Below are 25,278 nucleotides of genomic sequence, written 5' to 3'. Positions count from 1 at the left end.
ACTCAAAATTATATAAATACAAGCATTTTATTATTTCTGAGTTCAACAATATTTCTTAGAATTACAAAATACAGCGATGTCTGAAATACTGAAGGTTTCATAAAAGCAGCAATCTTTCTCCCCTTCCCAGTCTTAAATGTCCAGAAAATTATTAAAATAAAAATATTTGCCACATTACATAAGTCATAGGCCTAGAAAACATGACTGTCAAGTCTTAAACCAGGTAACTTAAACATAAATGCAAATAGCAATTTGCAGATGAGCACAACATTATTCAGGGCACAAAAGTAATTTCTCTGTGCTGTAGATATTCCAGGATTTTTTTCTTTTTTTTTCCAGTCAGAAAACCCCAAACTGCATTTAGCTAGAAATTTAGAAGGTAGACTGGCTTTCCAATGAACAAATTAGTGCCTCTCTCATTAGCAGAAGACCCACTCTGGTGACAAGTGATGAACACATCTTTACACGAATGACAAAATAAACCTGTAACAACATGGTGCAAATACTTCATCGTGATGCATCTCCAAAGAAGTATCACAGATTTCCATACATGTGCTTAAATATACAAGTGCCAAACACTACAGTGAAATTTCAACTCTGAAACACACACTCGTATTTTGTCACAGTAGAAACTGTGTGTATTCACTTGGGTTGAATTTTGTTGTAATTCAACTGTTTAACTATTTTTGGTCCCTGCGTGCAAAAAAGCCTACATGGAGCATCTTCTCCCTTACTCCCTTTCTTTGTTTTTCAAGGACAGTTTGATTTATTTTTTTTTTAAGTGCATGACTTTTCAAGTAACTAGTCTACAAAAATCTATAACCAGTTTAAAGTACCAGGAAGAAATTCCAAGGAAAAGCATTTTCACAAGCAAAGGTAACATTCTGAACTATTTTTTAAAGGCCATATAAAAAGAAATTGATAGTGTATGGATTCTCACATTTATATTAAACAAAAAATTCCCACTGTATTCAAAATTAGCTTCTCAGTATATGCAAACTGTCTCCCTTATTCAGAATATTATTCAGAATACATTAATTTAGCCTATAAAAATACAGTATTGACAAATTCTTTTTATTCCCTGACATAAGAATTCACAATTTTGACACAAAAATTGTAAACTTTTATTACATTCAAAATACATTTCTTAAGTCTTTAGAATTTAAGTTTTGAGGTGTCGGCAGTCAGAGCTCTTGGTATACAGCAGAAGGACATTATTGCAGAGCCTTTACACACAAGTAGCTTTCTAAAGTTAAGATAAACTTACTCTTCCCATGTATTTTTGTTGCTACCAGGAGGAAAAGAAAGGCTTCCTGCTATGAAAAGTCTGTGTGAATGCATTACTCAGATGAACAATTCGGCCCTGACTCCCAGTGCTACTTCGCTCTACAATCACTCGTGGCATCTGAACAAGCTGAATGGGACTCTTTTCATCCTTTAACGCCTGAGTAAGGTTTAGTATCTAAAAAGAGTAAACACAGGTAAAAGCAGGTGAGATTAAAGTGCACAAATAAAACTGCGGCTAACAGGCTTAGTCACTCTTCAATCAATTCTGTAGAGGACTGTACTGCTGAATAAATTAGTTTCAAAATGTACCTATTGCAAACAGAAATACTTTACTTATTCGATAACATGAAAACATCCTACTGCTGTCTACCCTTCCATTCTTTTCCTGACTATTTCATGCAGCCCTCTCCAAATTTTCAGAAAATTCTAAGAGTGAAAAATCTAAGAGCATTTTAAATGTAGCACATCTCTTGAAAGCGCTGCACCTTTAGAGAAAAAATACCTGTAAGAAATCAACATGATTTACCATAGAATGTACCAGCAGTTTAGCTACAAATTATTTTCCTAATAAGATATGAAGCCATATAATTAGCTCATACCAAACCCAGGGCTAAGACCCAAATTCAGCCCTCAGCTCCCAGGAGTCTGTTATCTCTCTTCCAAAACTTCAGTGCTCATGGACTGCCCCCATAACTTACTCCATATTCAATGTTATCCTGCAGAAAACTGAGGCAAGTATTCAATTTAGCTCTAGTGACACATTTGCGTTATCCTTAATATCAAGTCTTTCTTCCCCTGCACAATGGCCCTTTCTTCCTTGTAAGACTGATCCTCTGCTTATTCTGCTCTTTCATGGCCAAAGAACCCCGACAAAGTATTTTTCATTATTTACTGCAATTTGGTTCTGCCAGCAACTCCACTTGACATTTACATTCTCAAAGTTCTAAGGCAATCCTTTGTAGATGTGTTACCCGTTGCTTAGACTCTACATTCTTGAGAGAATGGTTTCTTTTGGGTTTGAAACCCTTCCCAAAATTTTCTCCTACACTTTGAAAAAATAGGCTTCCAACTATGTTTGGTTTCTTACATTTGACCTTGACTCTTCCATGCAAGATATGTTCCCCCTACAGTTTCTTTATCTAGATTCTTCATTTTCTTATTCTGAAATTCTCATTTTTAAGGATGCATTTAGAAGTTTTGGATATATTGCAAATTCATCCCAACTGAATGAATCCCTTAGCATATGATCTAGATAGCCAAGTCTTCCATAATGGACTGGTAACATACTTTGGTTTTACACCAAAACTTTGTTTCAAATCGGTGCTAAAAGGCATTGTTTGGCAATGTATTTCCAATGGCATCCAAGGATTACTCGGTATCTGCATTTCTCCCATGCCTGACAACCTGACATTTTCCACAGTGAAACACACTCTTATATAGGTAGAGAGAGGTAAATAAAACCTCAAAACTAAAACAAATCTCTGCTAAAATCCTCCTGAGGGACAGTGTGTGAAGAAAGGGTCCATATGCAGCCTTTATAGTGGAAAATTAATTTTGACAACCTCAGCAACATCACTTCCAATTATATCAATCGTGTTTTTCCTCAAGCATTTTGTTAAATAACTCATTCCTTGTAGCCAATTGTCGCATCAGAAAAAAGCTACTTAATACAGTTTAGAACGCATGAGTACTTCAAGAACCCACCTTCCAGGGACTATACAAACTTCTCAGAAGGGTTATTTCAGAAACAACTCCTATAATTCAATTTTAGTATATAAGGTTTTCTGTCTTTTAGCTACCACACAAAAGATGTTAACTGCGATTATACAGAGCTGCAGTCTTGTGCAAGGCACATCTTGATACAATAAATTATATGGAGAAAACATTGAATTATGACACTCTAGGAATTATCTGGCTTAAAACTGTCCATGTTTGATTTATGAACACAAGGACTAAGTTTCAATAAATTTGGGGCAAATGGGACTATTAATTTGCCTAGTCCAATTGCCTTACACTTGCAGAAATCACTATTTTATGCCTACAATGAACTAAACTTGTTCTTAGCTAAAGCTTTTTCTCTAGTGTTTCATACCAGTCTGTCCTGGGGTGACTTTATGATACTGGTATCCCCAATCGTCTGGTTTATGTTATATATTAAGTTCTGCACCTTTAAGACTGGCTTTGAGAGCAAGAGAAGGGGAAGAAGAAGCCACAGTTCGTGTTAAGGAAAAACATCACTCCCACACATCCCGCTCCTGGACTGTGGTGTCTGCAGCACAGACAGACAGCGGGACAGAGCTTCTCTCTGGCTTTTAGTTAGTTCTAGCTAGCTGAGGCAGAGGAGTTCCCTGGACCTTTGTTTGTTTTTTTTTCCCAATTTTCTTGGATCTGTGCAAGCCTGCTCTGGACTGAACACCCAGCCAAACCCCGGGAGCTCACGCCTGTGGCCCACCGGGGCCTGGGCCTCGGCAGAGGGACTGATAAGAACCTGAGCGAGCCGAGCTACACCACATGAAAAGGACTTTTCTTCCTAGATTTGCCATCCCATTGAACAGCAAGAGGTTTCATTATTTAATATTACTCAATTTCTGTTAAATAAACAGCTTTTTCCACTTCTCTCCAAAGAATTTATTTTTTTTTCTTTTCCCAGACCAGTTAGTGGGGAGGGGCATTTCCCTGAGGAAATCCCCATTTAGAGTTTTCCTTCCTAATTTGCCCTAAACTAAGACACAGTCATAAATTGTAAAATAGGAGGAAGATGGAGAAGCCTCCTCCTCTCTTATTTTAGTGTTTAAAAAAACCCACAAAAAATCCCACAAAACAAAACAAGCCCAGCACTTAACTATTATCAAATTTCTAACCTGAAAATGGCTGGACTTTTTTGAAGTATGGTTTCAATATTTGATAGGGTGAAGACATTTAATTACCTAATATTTCAATAATGAAGTCAACCCTCTAAAATAAAGTCACATTTGTTTTAATAGCATAATGAAATTAGACATCAAATTTTCCACCCAAATTTATAACTCTTTTTGATTTTTAAAATACCTGCTAAGAATATACAGTTAAGTCCTCCTCATCTCCCACAAAAACAATAAAACAAAATCAGAATAAAAGTAATTTCTGTAAAAATTTTTTTAAAAAATCAGCTTACGCTTTCTGCTGTTTCATCTATTCACAAATAAGAACTAACTCTAGAAAGAAATTTAGTCTTCTCAGATGAAAAGATCTTCAAATGTCATTCAGTGTAGTAGGAGCTAGTTTTTGTACCTCTAAAGAAAGCAGCTGAGAAGTGATCACAAATTAAGTACATAAAAATATAAAAAAAGCAGTCTTACCTGCCCCCTCATAACAGACATCTGGTTTTCGAAAGTAGCCTTGTCAAATCCTCTGTCAGTCTTTATTAAGAAAACAAACAGTTTATAGTAAATAACCCATTTATTTTTAGCTATATATTTAGCATGTAAATTCGTCAATATCATAATATGCATATTCATATTTACCCACACTATAATAATTTTTGAAAGCTCCAAATAGGATGCTAGTATGAATCCCAAAAAGGTCTATTTATTGCATCAAGTTTACAGATGTGAAAATGAAGACTGTTCCACATCATAAAATAAAATACATCAATGGATACCATTTTTGGGCATTGGTAAATACCAACAGGTGGTAGATACCAGACTTAATATTATCACACAATGCCACACTGCCCTTTCTCTCACAATGACTCTAGCAGAAAAATACTTCTTCCTTCAGATTTACTACTACTTAACTAACAAACCTAGAGACATTTTGAACACAAATAAGTCAGAGATGCAAATATAGCAAAAATGTGTTTCAGGATCTAGTTTTGACATTACAGCTGCATTTTCATTAAAAGTTTAAAATTTCCAATTCTTTCAATCCTTAACTGGATTATTTCACTTGTACATCTGAAACAAATGTTTACAAAATGTTTTAGAGAAGGACACCCTTTACATGTCAATACTGTAGATGGTTTCAGTATCTTTAAAGTGAGTTTGACTTTCAATACGATCAAGATTTCAGCAACAGCTTAGCACAATATATGCATATAAAATTAAGTATGTGAAAGGTATGGAAGTACTTTAAGTTACATAAAATACATTATTTCCTCAGGCTGCTACAGTTTAAGTGTATACACACCACATAGGTATGCTAAATGCTGTTTTTACACAGATCTGCACTGTAAGAGTAAACTAGCTTTAGCTGATTATGTGAAACTTGGATTTAGAATAGGTAATTTGTGTTTTCAGATGAGCTAACTACTATCAATTAACCACAGTGGTGACAGTTTCCTTGTAATTACATAAACCCTTTCTACCATGCCAATGTTAAAGGTAAAATAGCAGTAAAGGTAAAATAGCAGAGTATCTTTGCATTCAGAAGTTAGATAGTTATTCTTTTTACGAATATTAACTGTCCCTTTACAAATATCAGGTACTTCAGTAACAGTCAATTCAAGGAAGCACTTGATTCACCTTAAATAGCTCATAGAGGTCTTCACAAAGGTCCTGTACGAAGTTCATATCAGAAAGGCGAGGAAGAACTAGGTCTCTTGTCTCCTGAGAGAAAGGAACTTTTGCTTGAGGAAGCCAAGCCCAGTGAAAGGGATCTAATGAAAAACAGTGCACTCAGTGATAAACAAGCAAAAATGAAATTCTGAGTCAAGTACTGGACTACCTACTGCAAGTTCTCAGTAACATCCCTTTTTCCCAACATTGTTACCCCACACATTCCTGTTGGCTACAGTTACCAGAGCACCTTTACAACTGCTTAGCCATTTTTTTTCAAACAGTGAAATATATTAAGCAATGAATATTTAGTTAAAGCAATAAAAGGTATATAAAATAAACACTGTAAGCAACAGTCGAGGTCTTCCCCTAGTTTAGTAAGGCGGTTTCCTTTGGAGTAAAAAAATAGCTGCAATCAAATAGAAATCTTTCAGGTATTCTACTCATATGGAAGAATTAACAAAAAAGTTACTATTTTTAATATATTTTTAATTTCTTTTTAAAATGCCTTCTTCTAAGCATACTGAGAGAAAAGCATTCATAACTTTTCATGTAATTGCTATTAGACAGCTTTTATCAAATTATTTTGCAAAAGTAATTAACATTACCAGATGTTGAACAAGACACCAAACTATTAATTGCAGGAGCTGAGAAAAGTCACTAGCAGCAGGGGGTGCTAAGCATTAGTACCCTCTAAACTTCCTCACAATGCCCACATTCCTTTCAGTCTGACAGTCCAGCCAGTTTTCCACATAGTTTACAGTCTGTTCAGTTCATAACTCATGTTTCCCTACAATAATATTATGACAGAGTATGTAGAAGTCCTTGCCAAAGTCAAGAAATAAACAATCAGTATTCACTGCCCTCCCTTCAGCCACTGAAGCAGACATCATTAAAAGCTGCCTAGTTATCATGGACAGTTTGTCCCTGGCAAATCCATGCTGGCTTCCCCATCACCTTCTTGTTCTGAACAAAAGAGCTTCCAGGAAGATTTATTCCACAGTCTTCATGAAGACTGAAGCAACCTCTCACATTATTATACTCTTTCAAGAGTGACGAGAAAACTGCATTACAAACAGCATCAGCCGGCTCCTATGAACTTCTGTATGACCATTTTCCTTAAGTGCTCCCTTTCTTCTGCTTCTTCTGAAAAGCCCCTTCCCAGGGGCTCTACTTATGAGCTTAGAGATCCAAAAGAGAGCAAATCCTACAAGTGAAAACTGAGGCAAAGTCAGCATTGAGTAACTCATTCTTTCTTATGCATTTATGTCTTTACTGCAGTTTTCTTCAGTCCCACTCTCACTTCTAATTTACTCAGCCCTTTCTTGTTGCTCTTTATGTCCTCTGCCAGCTGTATTCCAGATGAGCTTTGACATTCCAAACTCCATTCTTGCACTTTTGGAAAATTTCTCTAATTTTTCAGGGAAGTGTATACATTTTTTTTTTTTTTTTTTTTTAAATGTACTTAAATTTTGCATCCCAATTCAGCAAGGATTTCCCTGTTCATCCATGCTGGACCAACTTCCTAACTTTGGCAAATGCTGCTCTCTGGCTTTGAGAAGGTTATCCTCAATGACCAAGCAGATCTAAGGAGTAAGAGACTGCAATTTGTAAAAATTATGCCACAAGTTTACTTTTACAAAACTATCACACACCTGTCCATCTGCAAAAGAATTTTAAAGGATCATGCAAGTTTATTCTTTTTGATGCTGAAGTAAAGATGGTATAAAATAAGCTATAATTGCTGTGTCTTTAGAACAGCTCCAGAAGTGACTGTAGCCAAGGGATATGTAGGACAGCATCTATTTAGTATCAAGATAGAGACTGCACAGAGGTCTGGGTGGAGCACTTAAGCAGCCTTTTGACAGCGTAACTAGCCCACACTTAACTGCCAGAATTACCTGACTGGGTAATAACCCACAGAAGTCATTGAAAGCCCTGTTGGGCACTTCCCTCCTAATGATAAGTAGTCAGAGACGTGGTCAAAAACAATCTCATTTTAACAGTAATAGTATTTTCAAGCAGACGGAAAATTGACTAACTAAATATTAACTTCTACAAAGTAAACTAAAGCTGAAAACAAGAAAAACCGACTTGCCTGCTTGTCCACCTACAACAGTACCCTTCATTTTGAAATATAAATTTGGCCAACAGAGGGACAACTTGAAAATTCTTGCAATTAAGTTATTTTCCACTATGTTTTTCAAGAAAACAAGTGTGAGAAACACGTTGCTAAATTCTTCCAGTTCCACCATTATCTACAGTACTATGTTTATGAATGTCCATGTATTAATACTGTTTAAAGGTAAAAAATATGAACAAGAATCAAATCACATGTCATTGCAAAAATAGCATTTGTTGCTAACTTTTCAAAGAAGAGTACATTATTTAAAAGTCCAATATATAGCTACAGTGATGATTTCTTAGTTCCTTACTACAACAACACAAATAAAAATTACTTCTTAGGAAGTTACACTCCCATAGGAAAATGACTGAAGCATGCAGTACTTACATGCCCTCCATTCATCAGGATGCTTAAAAGGAAATGCTAAACCGTTGTCAATTGCAGCAATTTTAATAGACTCTTTAGTTATAGTCCATTGGCTATCCTACAGAAAGAATATTCAAGAAGTAAGTGATACCAACGTGCTTACACAACCAGCAAAACACATTAAAAACACTAAATAATATACTTTGTAGCTTCACTGGTTAAATTCAACTTAAACAATATAAAGCATTATCCAAAAAAACTCCACCACATATAATTTCTTATTCTACCACCATTAAAGAGAAGCCCTTCCCCAAACACAAGATAAGCAGAACACAAAGGAATGGAGAAATGTGCCTGAGTAACAGTGGACATTGTTGCTGTTATTATAGCCCAAGCTACTAGAACAAAATACAGACCAATAAAAATAATTTCTAGCACTGTTCTACCTAATCTAACCAAAATAGCTTTTCCACTCATTTTGCCTACAATAATTTTTAATTAGCATATTTCTTAAGACCACGTACCAGGATTAAGGATATGCCCTTAATCTCCAGCAAGACCAAGTTACAAAAGTAAACAATTTAAAGAATATATGTTTCACAGTACAATTCTCTTACCTTATCCGACAGATCAAGTCCATCATCTTGTTTTTCGTACCTGATTAACCAGTTGTCATTACCTCTGTCTTTAAACAGGAAAATGCATGTCACAACACATCATTTATAAAGAAATTCACATTTAGAGTGACATACAACAATATTGTAAACTGACAATTTTCCCATGGAGTTAGGCAAAACTGTTCAAAAAGGGTTTTTCCCATCACATATGGTTTAGTTTTACTGAAATGTACAGGCAACCAATTCAGTGGAAAGACCAAATTTACCACGTGTTCTTCAGTATGTATTACTTCTTTAGATTCCCCAACTGGCTAAATATGCAGCAAAATATGAAGAAAAGTCCAAAATAAAGTATCTTCATACATTTTATGCAGGAAGATTGGTTTTGGTGTGCATTTTTCCTTAGGAGAACACTATCAGACCCCAATGACTTAAACATTTAAGCTTGTTTTAATGCTGATGAGGAAATGGAGAAGACCTCCAAAATTATAGATAATATGATCTTTGACTATATGGAGAAAACAGACTCTACAAAGATGGAGAAGGGGCAAAACTAAACAGAAGGGCAAGAAACTGAAAATGTCTGCACTGTTCAGACAAAATTGAGAGATTAAACACTCTGAGAAGGTCTTTCAGACAGAGCATGACTGCACAGATTTGTAGGACCTTTTGCCATTTAAGGTGCTCCGTTAAGTTTAATCTTCATCAGATTTTCATGTTCAACTATGATTAGATATATTAGATGAAGGTAAAATCATCCATGTAATGAGGTTTTGCATTTTGAGTATTTGCCTCACAATTTCAAGAATGTCAAAAAACACTAACTCTTTGGAAACACTGAGGCTTATCTGATAAAGCTGGCAGACCATAGCAACAGCTAGCAAATATGTTCTTATGAAACTTTCTTCTAGTTTGCTTCCATAAAGAGAATTGAGAAAAGGAAAATGAGTTAGATCTGGTATGTCTGAAGAAAACTAAAGATGCCACCTCTGTCAAAACAGCAAACTAAGTATTTTAAATATAAAACTGCCTTTGAATTCCTCAAGAAGTAATTCACCTACAATTCACCTACATAAGCAACAGAAGAATCCCAGCTTCTGAGTGATAAAAACAAGAATGGAGAACTGACAGCTCCACATTGCAGTGGTACCTCAGAGTCCATACAAGGAATATGAACTATTGTGAGCTGGTGTGAAACTGTGCTATTATCAGCTCCAGTTTAAAATAAAAGGAATTGTAGTCACAGCTTTTCTTATGAGTCCTGAAACCTCACCATCCTTTATCCTAATGGGGGAAACAGTTAATTGCCTATGCACAGAATTAAAGCACAATGAAAGCATTTATCCTTGACTTCTCACATTGCTTAAAAATAGTGAGTAACAATCGAAGAGTTGTTTGGACTGTTTTTATACTGCAATATTTAATGTATTAATACAAAGTAATTTTTTTTTTTAATTTAAAATGTATCTTTATGGCCTTCAATCATGAGAAAGCATCTGAAATGTATTAAAAGCCTTAAGCAGCAACTTTCAGGCAGCATTGCTTTCTGCCTCACAAAAATAGATAAATACCAAGAGATACTAACAAATACCTGTATTTCTGATGACATAATCCAAAATAACCAATCTTTCAAACTGTGACTGAAATTCTTTCCTTGTGTTTTCAGGTAAAGGATCAGCTTCAAACTTCCTGAGCCAGTAGTCAGCTTCCTTATATCCTTCAACAAACAGCTGGAAGGAGCCAACCTGAAATATTAAGAAACTGCATTTGGAAAATGCACATGGGTAGGTCACATAAGTAATCTCAACATTAACAGAAAAATTAATTATATACTTTCAAAGTTCAGAGCATAGGAAGTATGACACTAAAAAAATTAAATTAAGTAATAAATAAATTTCTCTTTCATTCCTATACTCTTGAACAACTTGAGAGTCAAATCATGTGAAGGTGGGGTTCTGATGGTAGTTTTTATAAAATATTTGTTTAAACAATCAGTGAGTTTATCAGGAATAAAGCATAGCTAGGCAGGTCAGTGTAAATGAACAGTCAATATTACAAGAAATACATGGAACAGAGAGAAAGAAGTAACACCTATTCTTTTTCATTGGAAATACTTATTTCACAGTTCAGAGAACACTCACTAAAAATTACAAGATATAAGAACAGCAGCATTAACCATTGTCTTCAAGACTGATGCTTTTTGCAAAAAATGACTGAAATACATTTCCCAAAAGAGTCCAAGAAAGAACATGAGAGTTAGCATAGGCTCCTTACACCTGTGAAAGGTGCTCAAGATTGAAATGCAAGAACTTGTATTTGAGACCTAAAATGCAGATAGATAAACACATAGCATGTGGAATAACTATGCTCATAAAAGATTGCACAACCAATGTCACAAGGATCTAAACTGCTGGGAATGACACAAGTGGATTACCCAAACTGTACGCAACCTGCGTTTTAAAGGCTTAGGATTAGAACACTGTAGTGATAATCTGGGGACACAATAAGGCTCAATAGGCAAGTAAGATGTGAGGTTTTTAGTCAGTGTAGTCTTCATGTAAGACAAAGGGGAGGTAGGAAGAACACAACAGCAGGGTACCCGAAAGAATAAAAAGAACAGAAGGCAAAAAAATTAGATAAATTGCAGGGAAAAAACAGACTGACAATACCAAAATGTAACACTGAAAGGACAGGTAGTAAGCAATTGATAAATAGAGCAAAAGTGAGATATGCAACTAATATGTTACTACTCCAGCAGAAAACTGGACTGTTAACTAAAACAAAAGGTGAAAAGATTATTAAAATAGTTCAAAAGAAGGAATGATGTAAGAGTGGATACATGTTGTATGAAAACAGTTGTATCGAATTTCAGACAGTTTTCAACAAGCAGCAAGTTTTTCTTCTATCTTTGAAGTTGCTTATAAATATAATTTTTTAAAAGTTTTATGTAAGAATCAGGAAGTGCACAAATTACTTATTTTTGATCTTACCTTAGGAGGTAGTCCAATTCGATTAAATTTTTTAGCAACTTTTGGCACTTTCTCTAAAGCGTATTTTTTTCCTCTTGACTTTGCACGATCTATTGCACTGTAATTAAAGGTCTCGCTGACAAGCCAGACAACCTTAAAATATCAAAGTTAAACACAGCTCAGAATCTCTCATTATTTCAATTGTAAATTTACAGTTAATGTTATGCTCTGTTATAAAAAAAAAATTAAAAAAGAAGCAAGCATTAGGCATTTTCAACAGATAAATTTTATATGAAAAGGTTATAATTCTCTATTTTACATATCCTAAACAAAGATGGGAATTTTATATGCTGATTTTTGCAACTTGTATCTCATCAAAACATAGGCACAGAAGGTATCAGAAAATGCTAGAAACTGGTTTCAAAGAAGAGATTCAATTCAGATCTCAAAACTATAAATTAAATCAATTGAATCACAGTCACTTTTTCTACATTAAATCACTGTGCCTTTGTACTTGGAATAGTTTACAAATGACTCATAAATAACACAATATACAAGGCTATCTACACAACCACAGTTCAGAGACTGACAAATATATTGGCTTTTTTTTTTTTAATACAGTAATTTATGTGTTTTACCTTAGTTTTAGGTACAACTCCAAGCCCCAGTTTCTCATCCACAAGATAGGCACCAGCTTCAGAGAGATATCCCTGATTTGTAACAAGGCAGCCTCTGCCAAAGCAGCAAGGACAACAAACTTTGTGAAAATATTTGGTCCATTTTGGATTTAGATGTCCATAAGGCTCTTCGGATTTTGGTTTGAACACTCCTATAATTTTCTAAGGTAAATAATATAAAATTAAAATATGAACACTTTGAGCTGCAAAATATTAAAATTAGTTTAAAAATCAGTTATTTGAAAATACTGGTTAAATCTTACCCACTGTGTTTTACAGTTGCTCTTTTTAAATGAAATAATAAAACTAAAAAAATTGAATTCCAAATAAATTTATTGTGAAGTGTTTCTTTAGGATTAGTACAAATACAAAATAAGCTCTTCATAAGAGAAAATCCAAACCAACATTTACTTTTAAAAAAAATTTAATCAAAATTCAAAAGCACTGCATTTTAAAATATATATATTTATCTTTAAAAAAAATTTTCAGTCCACCAACAACTCACTGACCACCTCTTTCAGAGATGTAATGGCTCCAGGAAAGTGACATACATATATAACACTAAAAATCAACTGATTTATTTCCTTTTAAATCTATTCTTCTTACTACCCTGAGTTTGAATGGATCAAAATGACCATCAGCCATCATTTACATTAGAGACACACAGTAAATATTAAAATTAGTCAGAGCTCTGTGTCTAGTTTTGGACACTATACTTCAAGAAATCTGTTAACAAATTGGAGAAAGCTGAAAAAAAATTAAAATAAGCACATAATATGTGAATAATGAAAGACAGGAGGAACAGTAAATGATTAAGCTAAGAGACAACTGAGGCACAATAAACTGGAATAAAATGGAATAGGTTGCTATAGAAAACAAAAACAACAACACATTTAACTGTTAACAAGCCCAGATACGACAGGCTCAAAATCCAGCAGATAAGCTGCAAAAAAGAGATCCTTTAGAAACTTAAGTGCAGCTCGATACTGGAACAACCAGCCAGGTTCTGCAAGTCTTCAGAACAGGGTGCAACTAACAATAGGTTAGTTAGACATTCCTCGAGAATCAGGTTAAAACAATACTGCTCCACAGCACAAGCATTAAATTGGCAATTTCTCAAGGTGTCTTCTACACAGGGTTCTATATTTGTTAATCTCAAGCCACAGGGTTATTACCACATTAAAATATATAACCTTTCAATTGTTTGTGATAAACTTTGTTTAAAGTTCACATAATGACTCTTCTGTAGCTCAAGCGGAACACTATAAAGATGCTGCATCTTCATCCCTTCTGACTGGACAATGGCAAGTAAATCAAATTCTTCCTGATAAATACTTAAGGACAACTGTTTAAGAAGCATTTTCACATATTACTACTTTAGTACACCCTTATGAAAAAAGTGAGTATCTCAATAAGCTAAACACTGCCTATTGTTGCACCAACACTCAAAGCTGATTCACACTCAGGTCATGAACATATTTGCTGGCAGTCAGAAACCAGCAGTATTCTTCAGTAGCTGCTGATTCAGCTGGATTAGCGAATGGATCTCACCAGTTGTTTTAGCTTCTAGAGATTTTTCAACCAATTTTTCCAAGACAATCTTGCTTTTTTCAAGATTGCCCAAGATTAAGTAACTATAGAAAACTTAATTCATTCTGTTTGTAAACAGATACACAAGACACCGGGCATTAGTAGCATCATCTGTCTCATCCATCTATTTTGATTAATTCCCATTAACTGCAAGGAAAACTAAGTTAAAAAATACCATTACTTGCACTCATACTATAAAATTAGTGTCCTATCAACAGAGTCAGGAAGCAAATTGACAAGAATTCTCCTGCATTTGGCAGGCTGTTATCTGTAATTCTAAGGTTCATTCAAAACCTTGAACACAACTGCACAGACAAAATTCAACTCAGACCTACACAAATGCAATAAATATTCTATGAAATGGGAAGGGCCAGCATGTTTTTTGAATACTTCACTATTCATTATTATTTTTAAATCACAGCACTTGGTATATTACTTTAGTCAAAATCCTAATGTTAAGTTCAGTATTATTGAAAAGTTATTTAATTTTTTCCTATTGAATCACATGTATCTACCTGCTTAAAACAAAGCTAGCAGCTTTGCATTTGTTGGAATCGTTGGGGTACAAGTACATGCCAAACCTTTAATTATCTCTTCTGAATCACTCTCTGGCTAATACTTCCTAGTAAGTGCCCATTTAAAAAAGGAGCTTAGCTCATTCTATTACCAGCCTGGACTGTACTGTGCTATACAGCCAAATCTAGATATGGTTTTCAAGGTTTTGCTGAAGTTAGAACCTTGCTACACTTTGCGGAGCCACTGCTGTTGAGGACCAGAGTAGAACCAAAAAGTTCAATCTGTAGAAGCTACCAAGGCCAGTCTTAATTTTTCCAGTCTTATACACTGACTCCATTAACACTAGCAATTAGTTGAAACTGTCAGGAACACACTGCAGAACAATTTGTAACAGACACAATGTCTTTTATTTATTGCTTACACAATGAACAAATGCAGAAATATTCAAGCCTTCTGTAATAGTGCTGTTTAAGTAGTGAACTCCATTTCAGTATGCAACTATAAAACTTTTGCCAGTAAATGCAAAAAGCTAATTTTAATTACGCAATTTGAAGTTTATCTTTCTGATACAACCAAATCAGCACATAGGGTGACCTAATGGAAATGGCTTATTTTATCTGTAATTTGGTATTCATTTTGGGCAAACACTTCAGAATGTTAGCAGTAAAAAGGCCTAGCACATCTTTAATGAGCTCCTTCCCAGCATAAGAAAGAGATTACTCAAGAGGAATAGAAGAAAGCAGGTGACAGAACCGGTCTGAAGTAGAATGATGCAATACTCAAACAGGATCTGAAATCCATTCTACACATGAAAGTTGCACTATTGACAAAATGAAGTTTTATCAAACCTTTAATATGGATAGCAAACACAGATAAGCTCTAGAACAAAAGCAAAGAATAAAAGCAGAATTTAAAGTCTGCTAAGCATTCAGTATGATTCTCACACTCCCATATCCCAAATACTTTCCTATTTTGCAATGAATCTTTTATGAACCATATAACATAAACAGTCTTCTCAATCTTTGTTTCTCCTAAATACTTATATTCAAACCTATGACCTGCATAAGGGAGGAGGGCAAGTCACTACTAGAAACTTAACTAGGAACAAAAACAACAGCAAAATAAAAGTAAAACCAATAAGAAAATCACCACATAAGAAACAAGGAATAATATGGCCCAGCCAAAATACTATGGTTATGTTTATACTAAAATGATGCATAAATACTCTCTCACCATCGTCAGGGCTCAATGAGTACCTCAGGCATTTGCTAGTGACCAAAACCCAGCAAAATCAATCTAGATAAGCTTCAGACAAGACAGATATGCACATATGGTATGATTTCTTTTCCCTAGTGGTTTCTCTACCAATTTTCTGAGAATAAAAAAATCTTGATTACACAGCAGTAAGAAAAATTCAAAAAATTTGATCAATTGTAAAGCATTTTTAGCATGACACTCTAGAATATTCTTCAGATACATCATGCACAGGAATTTTGAAAAACTATTTATTAAAACCAGTATTTGACTTATTACTTTTTTTTTTTCCTACTGCGTATTAAATAAGATATAAACCCACTTGAAAATACCACTTTTAAAACAGCATAAGGTTTGAATATGTGTATATAAGCACACAACCAGAAAATCTACAAAGATCTAAGCTACTAAAAAAGAGCGACCTGAAGCTGGAGCTTTGGAGTTTTTATATTCACAGCACTGCATGTGACACCAAGAATCCCACAAAACCATTACAGAAAGATTTTATTTCCTTCAGGTTTCAAAAGGAGAGAGAGACCCTCCTTTTTATTTTCTCCACCAGAATGAAGAGGATCATTACTAACAAATATTCCTGGAACACAGGCATATGAACTGCAGTTTTCAGAAGATTTTGAAGGGGTGGTTCTGCCACTTTCCATAAAAATAAAATGATAAATTGACATATTTATTTATACTAAAGTCAGGTAACTACTCTAAAAAAAAACCAAAAAAAACCCACTTACTCAATAAGGCATAAAAACTATCACCAGAGATTTGCCATTAAAACAAACTAAACTACGAAGTTTAACTGGTAAAACAGGGATATATTTTCTAATGACCTATTGTATGATGAAAAGCTAAACAAAAACCATACTACCTCCTAGATGAAAGGGAAATTACCATTATGGGAATGACAAAAATCTTGAACATGCTCTGAGAACCTAGGCATTCAAAGTGTTCCAACTTCCATTTCCAGTACAACTGGGATCTTCAGGATTAATGAATACCTGCATCTACCTAAGAGCTAAAAACTGCTGATTGAGCTTAAAATAAAATCAGATGTAACAAATTAACAAAAGTTGAGCAGTTGGAGGTCTTATTTGGTGAAACAGGTCAGTAGCAAAGTATTTCTAATTTAAAGAAAACAAGGTGAAAGCATGTCTGAGACATCATTTCCTCTTACTAAATAATGCTAAACACGTTACTTTTCAAGAGAGAGATTCAGGTAACTACTACTTCTCTGTCTCAAAGTAACACTGTTCAAGGTACCATTTACCAACTACAGAAGGGAAAACCAAATCTTGCAGAGGGGAAACCAAATCTTCCAGCTAAGTTTCAGCAGACCAGTACAAGTTAAAAGGTAGATTTGATAATACCACTCTTCTCGCCCATCTACCAATCGTACATGAGAAAGGAGACATGACCTGAATAAAAGGCTATCTAAGAAGAAAAGAGAGAAAAATATAGGAGGTTTAGCTAAAGAAACTTAAACCATATTGCAATCAGATGCTCAGTCGAGCAAAAATCAATTAAAACACACAAAGAACAAAATTCTGCACATGGGAATTCCTGGGTTGTCTTCATATGTTAGAGCCCCTTTTATTCTCTGCATATTTTTTTGGTGCAGATCATTAAAAAAGAAATAAAACTGCAGCAGAAATAATAGTTATTTTGCTTTATCTTATGCAGCAAGACATAATTAGAAATCTAAGTATTACTTGCATTGATTTTTCCAAAATAAATTCTGGCATACAATAAATTATTTAATAACTTATTTAAATTAATTTGCATATAGATAGAATTTTTAAATTTCCATTTTCAACTTGCTGCTGATGGTGTATCTGACTTTACAGTAACATGCTCACCCCTTTTGGATCCTTAGCAAAGTAACTCCCACTGGATCCTTGAGAGATTCTTTCTGGAAAAACTCCACACTCTATAGCTTGTTCTGTTCTCAGAATAATTTCTGCAAATTCTGGATCATCTAAAAATATATTCATATCTGCAGTATGTCCCGTATGCCCTGAAAAACAAGAAAACAACCAGTCTTAAGTGTAACTTGTAATACAAATTAAGCATAAGCAAACACACTGATAAGCCAACAGCCTTCCTTGCTGACACCCATCCAACAGCAGGCTGAAAAATCTGGTCCATTTAATCAGTGCAAGTTTTTCCACTGATTTATCCATGTCTAATCAACTTTTTGATTCAAGTAAATCAGCCAAATCTGCAACAACAAATTTGAGACTGCCACTGCTAAGTGTTTACAATTTTCAAGGATTTCACTTTTAACTATTTATTTACTAAACAAATCTAAGGAAAAAAAAAAGTTTGAAGTCACAGCTGTAAAAAAAGCTTGAAAGATTTTACCTATTATTTTTGTGTCCTGCCCATTACCCACTACTAGATTAGTATTAGTATTATTATTATTATTATTATTAGTACCATTCATTTAAGAGCTTGGCTAATATGTTTATTATCAGCTAAAACACAAGGAAGTTAATCCACTGAATAACCTGCTACATGTAGCACTCACAAGTGGCACCAACACAGCAGTGAGGTACTGTACACCAGCACCATTCCAGACTTAAAACGACTTGCAGCATTTCCTTGCCTACGGACCAGAAGATGAGGTCTGTGCAGACATGTGCAACTCTAGGACTCTATGCAAATATTTAGAAAGACAAGTAGAAAGGAAGGTGCCAGAATACTACTGAACTTTCAAGTTTTTAAATATTTCTTCACAAGTTCTGATACTTTTGATACCTTCTTTTAAGGCTAGGGTTGTTACCCATGTTCACTGGGTGTATTCTAATGGGCCTGTGCATTAGGGCTCATTTCTGCATTAACAAACAGCTAAATTATTCTAAATTAAACATTTACAGATTAAGTTGCTTTGTTGCCATTTCAGCAATTGAAGACATTTAACATACATCCTTCTGGAATGACAGAATCCATTCAAAAAAGATACTCCTTAACAGTTTGTGAAGAGTAAAATTTATATAAATAAATAAATAAACCAACCACATATTATTTTGTAGCACAGGACAGTTTTTGAAGATTTTTAGAGCACTTGCTTGCATGTACCACTTCAAATAGTAGCAGGGACTCCAAACAAAAATAGTGAAAAAGCATTAAAAAATAGGAAAATCTTAGTATAAGTTGGCAACAAAGAAGAGAAACCCTAAAGCTAACAGCAGATCATTCTTAAGTATCAACAGCTACAGCCCATCGGAACAGATGCTGTTATAACTATTTGGCCAATACTGCTGTGATAAACTACACTTTAAGACTTTAGAGTATGACAACAAGAGGGAGGGAAGAAGTTCAAAGGTCTTCCTGCCACAAAGTACTTCAATGAGTTAGGGAAATAAACCAAAAGATCCACGATAAACTTATTTTTATGGAAAAGTCACTTTAAATCAGTGGTTCTTATTTCACAGTCAAGCCTCAAATATCTCCACACATCTACATTACATCACACAACTGAGCTCCAACTACAACGTATTTTTGTCAGTGAAAGCAAAATCAGGGTTGTGCACTGTACTGTTACCAAATGAAGTGCAACATCCATGCTAAGTCATCCTGCACAGTTATCTTCCAGATGAAGAAAACCTACAGATGAACTTTGTATCGCATGGATTGCAGCTGACTATGTGGAAGACTCAGAGGTCAGTTTTTAATTTCTGTACATTTATTCTAGAATCTAGAACCACTAAGTAGTCTCACTGTCTGAGGAAATTCTTCAACCATGTCTTTTCTAACATAAAAGATAACTTCAGAAATAATAAATTAAAACCAAAACAAAAAATCCATTACACTGCATGCTGAAAGAAGATGTAAATAATTTTTGAAACTCATTATTTGCTCAGAATTGCTACTGTGCTGCTAGTAAACATGTTACAACAGTGATGTGACTGTACAAAAACATTTAGGCTGACAAAGAAACTAGCAGTTTTAAGGAGTTTATCAACACTCTCCATAAGAAAATAAGCTGTATTAACTGAAGATAGTACTTGCTGAATGTGGAAGAGTTTCGGTTTGGGGTTTTTTTGAGTTAGTTTATTTTTTTTAAAATTATTTTAATCAATTTTTCCACTGAGAAAGCATGTTATGTCACAACTTATTCCCAGTACAGTCTCTAAACTTACAATTATAACTAATTAAGGTTTCTCTTGCAATTACTCTTGAAAATTACTCTTCTCATTAAACTTCCACTAAGGAGACAGGGCTCACACACACACAGTTCAACAACCAAGCCTGAGAACCTTTTTCACATCAATTTGGATAAGCCCCAAGTCTGTGAAGCTGCTATACTGGAATGATGAAGACTTGCCAAAGAAGATACAAATACTCTCATCCACATATGCACCTCAAAGCTGTTCTTGCATCAGGTTAGCATGACACGAGCTAAGCTAAACTAATACACTTTGCAGTGCAACATGTATGAACTCCTTCAGCACTAAGCTAGATTTATACTTTTTAAACATTATCATCATTAAAGGTAGTCCCTTTAACCATCTTCTCCTATTCTGACCATAACTCCATTAAAGAAACATTCTGTGTTGCAATAGCATACATAATTAACATCTGGTGCATGTTGGTTCCACCTGACATGTGAAACAATCCTGCACCTTCAAGGGTTACACATACAGAAAAGGTAAGAACAAGGAAACAGAGGATGAGATGCTGTAATTAATACCAGTTCCTGAGATTTCTTACACACTTCTGGGGTAGATTCCATCCTGCATTCATCATCCTAATTGCTTCAGTGGTGCAAGATCCATAGCTCTAGCCTCCACTCTGAAGCATCAACTTATTTTTTAAAGCTTCTTGAAAAATTTTACTAGAAGTACTATCTCCGTAACAGGTTGCCAGTCTTGTAGGAAAAAGATAGGAAAACTCTAATTTTAATGGCATGTTTACATTACAGGTATGGACAACATTTCAGACCAGCGCTTAAAAGTTGAGATTTTTCTCTCTTTATGGCCAAAGAAGTTCTCTGTAGTTACTAAAACAGAATTATTAGCACAACTTATTTTGTTAAATTTGATGGTGGGGGTTTGTTTGGATTTTTTAAAGTACCCTATTGTTGCAAAATAAACAGCATTGCCAGTGTCTGGCAAGAAATCCTACAGTATAATTACAACAGCAAAAGCAAAGAAGTGATAGAACTCCACACATTTCTGTCAGCAAACCCATCCTAGATGTATACTTGCATAGAAACTTACACATAATCAGAAAGCTTGAAAGTCTAAAGAAAAGAAAGTAAGCAACAAATATAATTTATAATTTTGCCAGTATATTTAGATTAGATAGTGGGTACGCTTGTGTCTCTTTTCAAATTGATAACTAAGTTCTTGCATTTCTGGACTTCTATACTGTATTTCTCTCTTCAAGAACTGATTTGAAAATATGAAAAGAGGATGAATTTTTATGTAAACCAAAAATATGACAGCAGAACTCACACTTAAAGCATGTGATGGTACAAAGTGAGCATATGAGTAAAACAAATAAATACAGACTGATTTCTTTTCAAGATAAAACGATGGGGATCACAAAAATAGCTAGTGGGATAGGCAAGTCAAACTGAAAACTTGGCACTTCTCCAAGTGTACAAGAAGCAGCAGCCAGTACCATAAAAACATGCAAAGCCACAAGTTTCAAACAACATGACAGAAACAAAGCAAGGCCCAACAGAGCAGCAGACGTAGAGAGGGGAGAAGTGACAGTGGAGACACTCATAAAAATATACAGGAGTTCGACCAGCCCTGCACACAAAGTAGTCGAAGTTCTATCCGTTTGCAGCATCTTCCTTTCATTATCTGTCAGCGAGCCCATACGTCGACAGAGGACAACACACCTCTGCCCCTCACCGATGTTGTACCATCGGACACGGCACATCGAGCGCACTTCAGTCCCGACAGGTATTTTTGCAGCCTCGCTGGAAGGACAGAGCAAGGCAAGGGCTGTCTCTGCCCCCAGGCCCGCGGCCCGACCCTCGCTGCCGCCCCGGCCGCTCCCCGGGCCGTACCTGCGGCGGCGCGGCGCTCCTTGTCCCAGGCGGTGCCCGCTCGCCGCCTGCGCCCGCTGCCCGACGCCCGCAGGAGAGGTTCGTCCTCTCCGTCCCCTTCGGGCCCCGAGTCCTCCGAGTCCTCCGAGTCCTCCACCTCCTCCAGCCCCGGCTCCCCACACTGCCGCACGGCTCCGCCGGGGGCGGCTCTCGCACTCTGCGGCCCCCGCCGGGGCAAGTCTGCCTGAGGCGGCGACGGCGGCGGCTCCACGAGGAGCAGCAGCCGCTCGTCGGGCTCCTCCGCGCCCGGCTCTGCCATGGGCGGCCGGGGCCGGGGCAGAGCGCGGCGGGGGGAGGCGGCGGCGCGGCCGGGCGGGCTCGGGGCGCCCCCGCCGCTCCGGCTCCGGCTCCACCGCCCCGCGCGTGCGCGCGCCCCGCGCCCGCCCCGCCACCTGCCTTAAAGGGGCCGCGGCTGCGCCAGCAGCTCCGAGGGCTGCTCCGGGCCAGACAGCGGGCGGCAGCTTTCAGCGCTGGACGTTTACAAAAACGTCCCTGAAACCCGGCTTAGTTCTATGTCTGGAACAGGCTTGCCTCCTGGCCACCGCTTGCCAGCTGCTCTCCCTCCCCAAACTTTGCACACTGTTCTATACCATCACTGTAACCCCCAAAGCGAAGCCTAGAAACAGTATAAGAGAAAACAATATGAATAGATTGCCATTATTTCCATGTTCCCCCACTATTCATAGGTTAATAAGAAGAAAGAGAATACAACTATAACCCCAACATTCTGCATCAGATTTCAGTCTGGATGCGTTCTCCCAATCCTATCTATAGAACAGGGGTTTTCCTCAAGTTTTGGTGAAATATGGGAGAAAGATACATACATGAATTGGGATTGGATGGAATTGGGATTATGGGTTACACTGGGAGCAAATCAGTTCCCAGCTAAAAATGGTAATTGTATATATTTTTCATTATCCTCATAGTTAAGTGTCACTAAAGGACACAGAATGATCCACACAAACATGTCTCAGTGGTATGACAGGAAAAGTAACTTTATTTTCTGACTCCAGTATTTATAGATTCTCGACTATGACCAGGGATTGGATAATTAAATTACCACCTTCCCAATCACACTGGTCATGCAAAATGTCCATCAAAGGACGTTTCTAGAAGGAATGTGTAAACAACTTATGTTTATAGTTACTTTCCTGGGAAAGTAACTAAAACTATGAAAACAAGATCAGAAGGCTTAGTTTTCAGGGTGACAGTTAAGAGTGTGGTATAAGAATTTAACGTGCATAATCTGGATTAAAGGAAAAAAAAAATCACTTTTCTTGGTTACTGACAAAATACAACCTTACTGAAATGCTGGACTTCTGTTTGTTTTTTCTTGGGTTGCCTGTCAGCCAGTGGACTTTGGAATTAAGCCGAGTGTCATTTACTTATGTAACTACTAATATCTGTAATATTTGATAAAATTTATTCACATTTGCATATCTGTTCCTATTCCTTTCTATTAAAAGTGAACTCAGTGAACGGTGAATGAATAGCCACTTGATGCCTAGTAAACACATAGATGAAGGTTACAACTAGATGTAATTTTCTGTACAGAAAATTATATGGACGTTAATTTCTGTGCGAAGCAAACAAACAGATAAGACTAAAAGAGAGAAGTCTGACATTTTTCCCAGCAGAGTTAAGTAATAGTGCACCTCCCTTTAGTTACAAGTGAGTTTTGGCTGTTGCAATAATGTTCCATTGAACAATCAATTCACAAGCTTCTAAAAAGATAGTAATTTTTTTTGAAAAAAATAAACAAGAAATAACTTATTACTTATTTCATAGAAAAGCCTGGGTTGAAAGGGACCTTAAAGATCATCTACTTCCAACTCCCCTGCTGTGGACAAAGATACCTTCCACTAAACCAGGTTGTTCAGACCTCTACTGAACCTGGCCTTATACACTTGCAGAGATATGGCATTCACAACTTCCATGGGCACTCTGTTCCAGTGTTTCACCAACCTCACAGCAAAAAAAAAAAAAAACAACTTATTTTTTCTGGTTTATGCGTTCATCTACACATATTACTGTATTTCTAAATGCAGTTAACTGGTAGTTTTCATCTTCTGCTTCAATAAGAATCCTGTAACTTGCTCACAGGTCTTGATCTAACAATGCCTTTACTTTGCATCACTCTTCAGTAGCACAGAGTTCAAACACCACGAGAGTGCATAATTAAAAAAAATACACACTACCATCATAGTAATTAACAAACCATTAATTTTAATTCCAAATAGCTAATGCTCTTCAATTAGCCACCTGGATTAAAATTACTAAGAATTGCATCACGTAAATAAGATGGGTCATTTTCCTCGTGCTTTTGTCCCTATCCTTCTAACCAACAGAGCAGACTTTGTCATCTGCTTATATGTATTTGAGCACTGTGTCGGAACACTGGCGTGGAAGAAACAGAAGTTAAAAAGGGGATTACACGAACAATCGTGCGCTTATCGCTTTAGGTGAGCGCCCTCTTGTGATACAGACCAGGAGCAGCACGACACATCCAGCAACGCAAATGACTGCGGGCACCTCGAAGGGGGAAGAGTTTACCTTTGAGAGGAATGATGGGTTTGTCTTTACAAACAAGCCGTGGGTCCGCTGATAAGATGCAGCTATCAGTGAGAGACAACAGAAACAATGGGATGGATTCCAGTAGAAGATCAAAGAGGCACTGAAAGAACACTATGAATTCCATAAAAGTTAAGAAGGGATTATGCATTGGGGGTGGGGGGGGGAAGGTATCGCAGGTATCAGGCGTTCCAGGAAGCCTGTACCTCTCAAGTACCTCAGCCTATGGGGAAAGGGAGAAGGGACAAGCGGCCGGGAATTAGGATAAAAAGGAGTCTGCGCCCTCCAAAAATTTGAGAGACCCCAGGGGAATGCCCCATGGCCTCTCCCTTTATTCGAATAAAGAAAAAGGACTCCTCTGTCTCCTTTTTGGACATAAACCTATGGTGTTTGTGGATTAATTTTCCTGACACCTTGTAGAGCTCTTTTCTGCTCAAAGGGCTAAGAAACCGTGTTAATTATGGTATGAGCCAACAATTCAAACAGGTGTGTAAGATTACTCTGTCAAAACGCCCAAAAGATCCTAATCAGGTTAACTAAACTTACAGAAGCGGGACGGTCGCTACGTACACTTCACACGCCAATTAGCCGTCTGAGCTTAAAACTGTAAAACAGAAGAATCAGATAAGATTTCATAAACAGATTCAGTTGACCAGGTACAGGCGGGTCATAATTAAACATTGGAACAAACACACCGC

The 25,278-nt window shown here is 36.4% G+C and overlaps 1 protein-coding gene across 1 annotated transcript; it reads right to left on the bottom strand.

Moving 5' to 3' along the window:
• Positions 1–8: 8 nt before the first annotated feature.
• PI4K2B (phosphatidylinositol 4-kinase type 2 beta) lies at positions 9–22,312 on the bottom strand. The gene is made up of 10 exons (XM_005517795.3): positions 21,971–22,312; positions 17,802–17,959; positions 12,538–12,738; positions 11,921–12,052; positions 10,522–10,675; positions 8,931–8,998; positions 8,335–8,431; positions 5,790–5,923; positions 4,626–4,685; positions 9–1,462 (listed from the first exon to the last, which is right to left on the bottom strand). Exons 1-10 carry the CDS (start codon positions 22,266–22,268, stop codon positions 1,289–1,291), a joined length of 1,476 nt encoding a protein of 491 aa, XP_005517852.2. The 5' UTR covers positions 22,269–22,312; the 3' UTR covers positions 9–1,288.
• Between the last annotated feature and the right edge of the window lie 2,966 nt (positions 22,313–25,278).

Source organism: Pseudopodoces humilis, chromosome 6 (assembly GCF_049639895.1).
Source record: "Pseudopodoces humilis isolate 2021_Gansu_Grassland_sample_001 chromosome 6, ASM4963989v1, whole genome shotgun sequence".
NCBI classification, from domain to species: domain Eukaryota; kingdom Metazoa; phylum Chordata; class Aves; order Passeriformes; family Paridae; genus Pseudopodoces; species Pseudopodoces humilis.
This window is presented reverse-complemented; position numbering and strand designations above follow the sequence as displayed.